This window comes from Bison bison, unplaced genomic scaffold (assembly GCF_000754665.1).
Source record: "Bison bison bison isolate TAMUID 2011002044 unplaced genomic scaffold, Bison_UMD1.0 scf7180017845387, whole genome shotgun sequence".
NCBI lineage: Eukaryota > Metazoa > Chordata > Mammalia > Artiodactyla > Bovidae > Bison > Bison bison.
The window spans coordinates 34,292-35,753 of NW_011475960.1; the positions used below are offsets into that span (position 1 = coordinate 34,292).

Below are 1,462 nucleotides of genomic sequence, written 5' to 3' on the forward strand. Positions count from 1 at the left end.
CGCCCAGCGGCCACCCCCCGCCCACGCTGACACCAGGCGCCATGGAATCATGGGCACCGAGCACAAGCCTGCCCCAGCCCAGACGGCACCACAGGGTCCAGGACAGGGCACAGGGGATGGCGGGCCTTCCCTGCCCTTGGAGCCGGCAGCCAGCTCCAGATGGGGGTGAGTGAGGGTCCCAGGTGGGCCCCCCGAGTGATGCTCATCATGCAGCCAGACAGGCCCCCCAACACGGGGCGCCCACACATACTCCACACTGGCCCACAGGAGCACTGCCTGGGCCATGGCCTCCCTGGGGCGGCCGGTCACCTGGTGGAGGGGATAACCAGGGATTCCGTCTTGGTGATCCGCCCGCTGGGCGGCAGCTTCTCGGCGAACAGGTCCAGGGCAGAGGTCTCCACCTCGGGGCTTTCCTCAGGCGGTGCTGGCGGCTCCCCGGGAGCGGGCGTGCTCTGTAGGCAGAGGATGGAGTGGTCAGGAACGCACCCCCCGGGCCCCTCCCGGCGCTGTGCTCCCATGCCCAAGCTGCCTTGGTTTGGGTGAGGGCGCTCAGGCCTCTCCTGGGCCGGTGACTCCATGCATGTGCACATGCTCACGTGCTGCCCTGCGAAGCCAGCTGACCTCTACCTCCAACCACAGAGCTCCCAGTCCTGCCTGCCGTGGGGAGACCCGCACCACCCCTGCCCTCCCCTTCCTTGAGAACCTGCACGAGAGCAGCAGGAAGCAGCCGTGGTGGTCTGTGCCTGACAGGAAAGCAGGGGGGCCCTGACCATCCCCTGGGGTAAGGGGAATCCAGGGGGACCTGACCATCCCCTGGGGGTGGGGTGAATCCAAGGGGACCCTGACTGCCCCTTGGGGATAGGGTGACTCCAGGGGCCCTGACCATCCCCTGGGGGTGTGGTGAGTCCTGAAGGACCCTGACCATCCCCTGGGGGTGTGGTGAGTCCTGAAGGACCCTGACTGTCCCCTGGGGGTGGGGTGAGTCCAGGGGGACCCTGACCATCCACCAGGGGTGGGGTGAGTCCAGGGGACCCTGATTGCCCCTTGGGATTAGGGTGAATCCAGGGGCCCTGACCATCCCCTGCGGGTGGGGAGAGTCCAGGAGTACCCTGACCGTCCTCCGGGGTTGGGGTGAGTCCAGGGGGGCCCTGACCATCCCCCGGGGGTGGGGTGAATCCAGGGGCCCTGACCATCCCCCAGGGGTGAGGTGAATCCAGGGGGACCTGACCATCCCCTGGGGGTGGGGTGAATCCAAGGGGACCCTGACTGCCCCTTGGGGATAGGGTGACTCCAGGGGCCCTGACCATCCCCTGGGGGTGTGGTGAGTCCTGAAGGACCCTGACCATCCCCTGGGGGTGGGGTGAGTCCAGGGGGACCCTGACCATCCACCAGGGGTGGGGTGAGTCCAGGGGACCCTGATTGCCCCTTGGGATTAGGGTGAATCCAGGGGCCCTGACCATCC

At 67.9% G+C, this 1,462-nt stretch overlaps 1 protein-coding gene across 1 annotated transcript in view; it reads right to left on the reverse strand.

Annotated features, from left to right (window-relative positions):
* Positions 1-943, reverse strand: part of PACS2 (phosphofurin acidic cluster sorting protein 2) — a 12,463-nt gene extending 11,520 nt beyond the window's left edge. The window contains 1 exon segment of the mRNA XM_010834132.1: positions 310-943. Coding sequence (XP_010832434.1) covers positions 310-590 — 281 coding nt within the window. The 5' untranslated portion in view covers positions 591-943.
* Between the last annotated feature and the right edge of the window lie 519 nt (positions 944-1,462).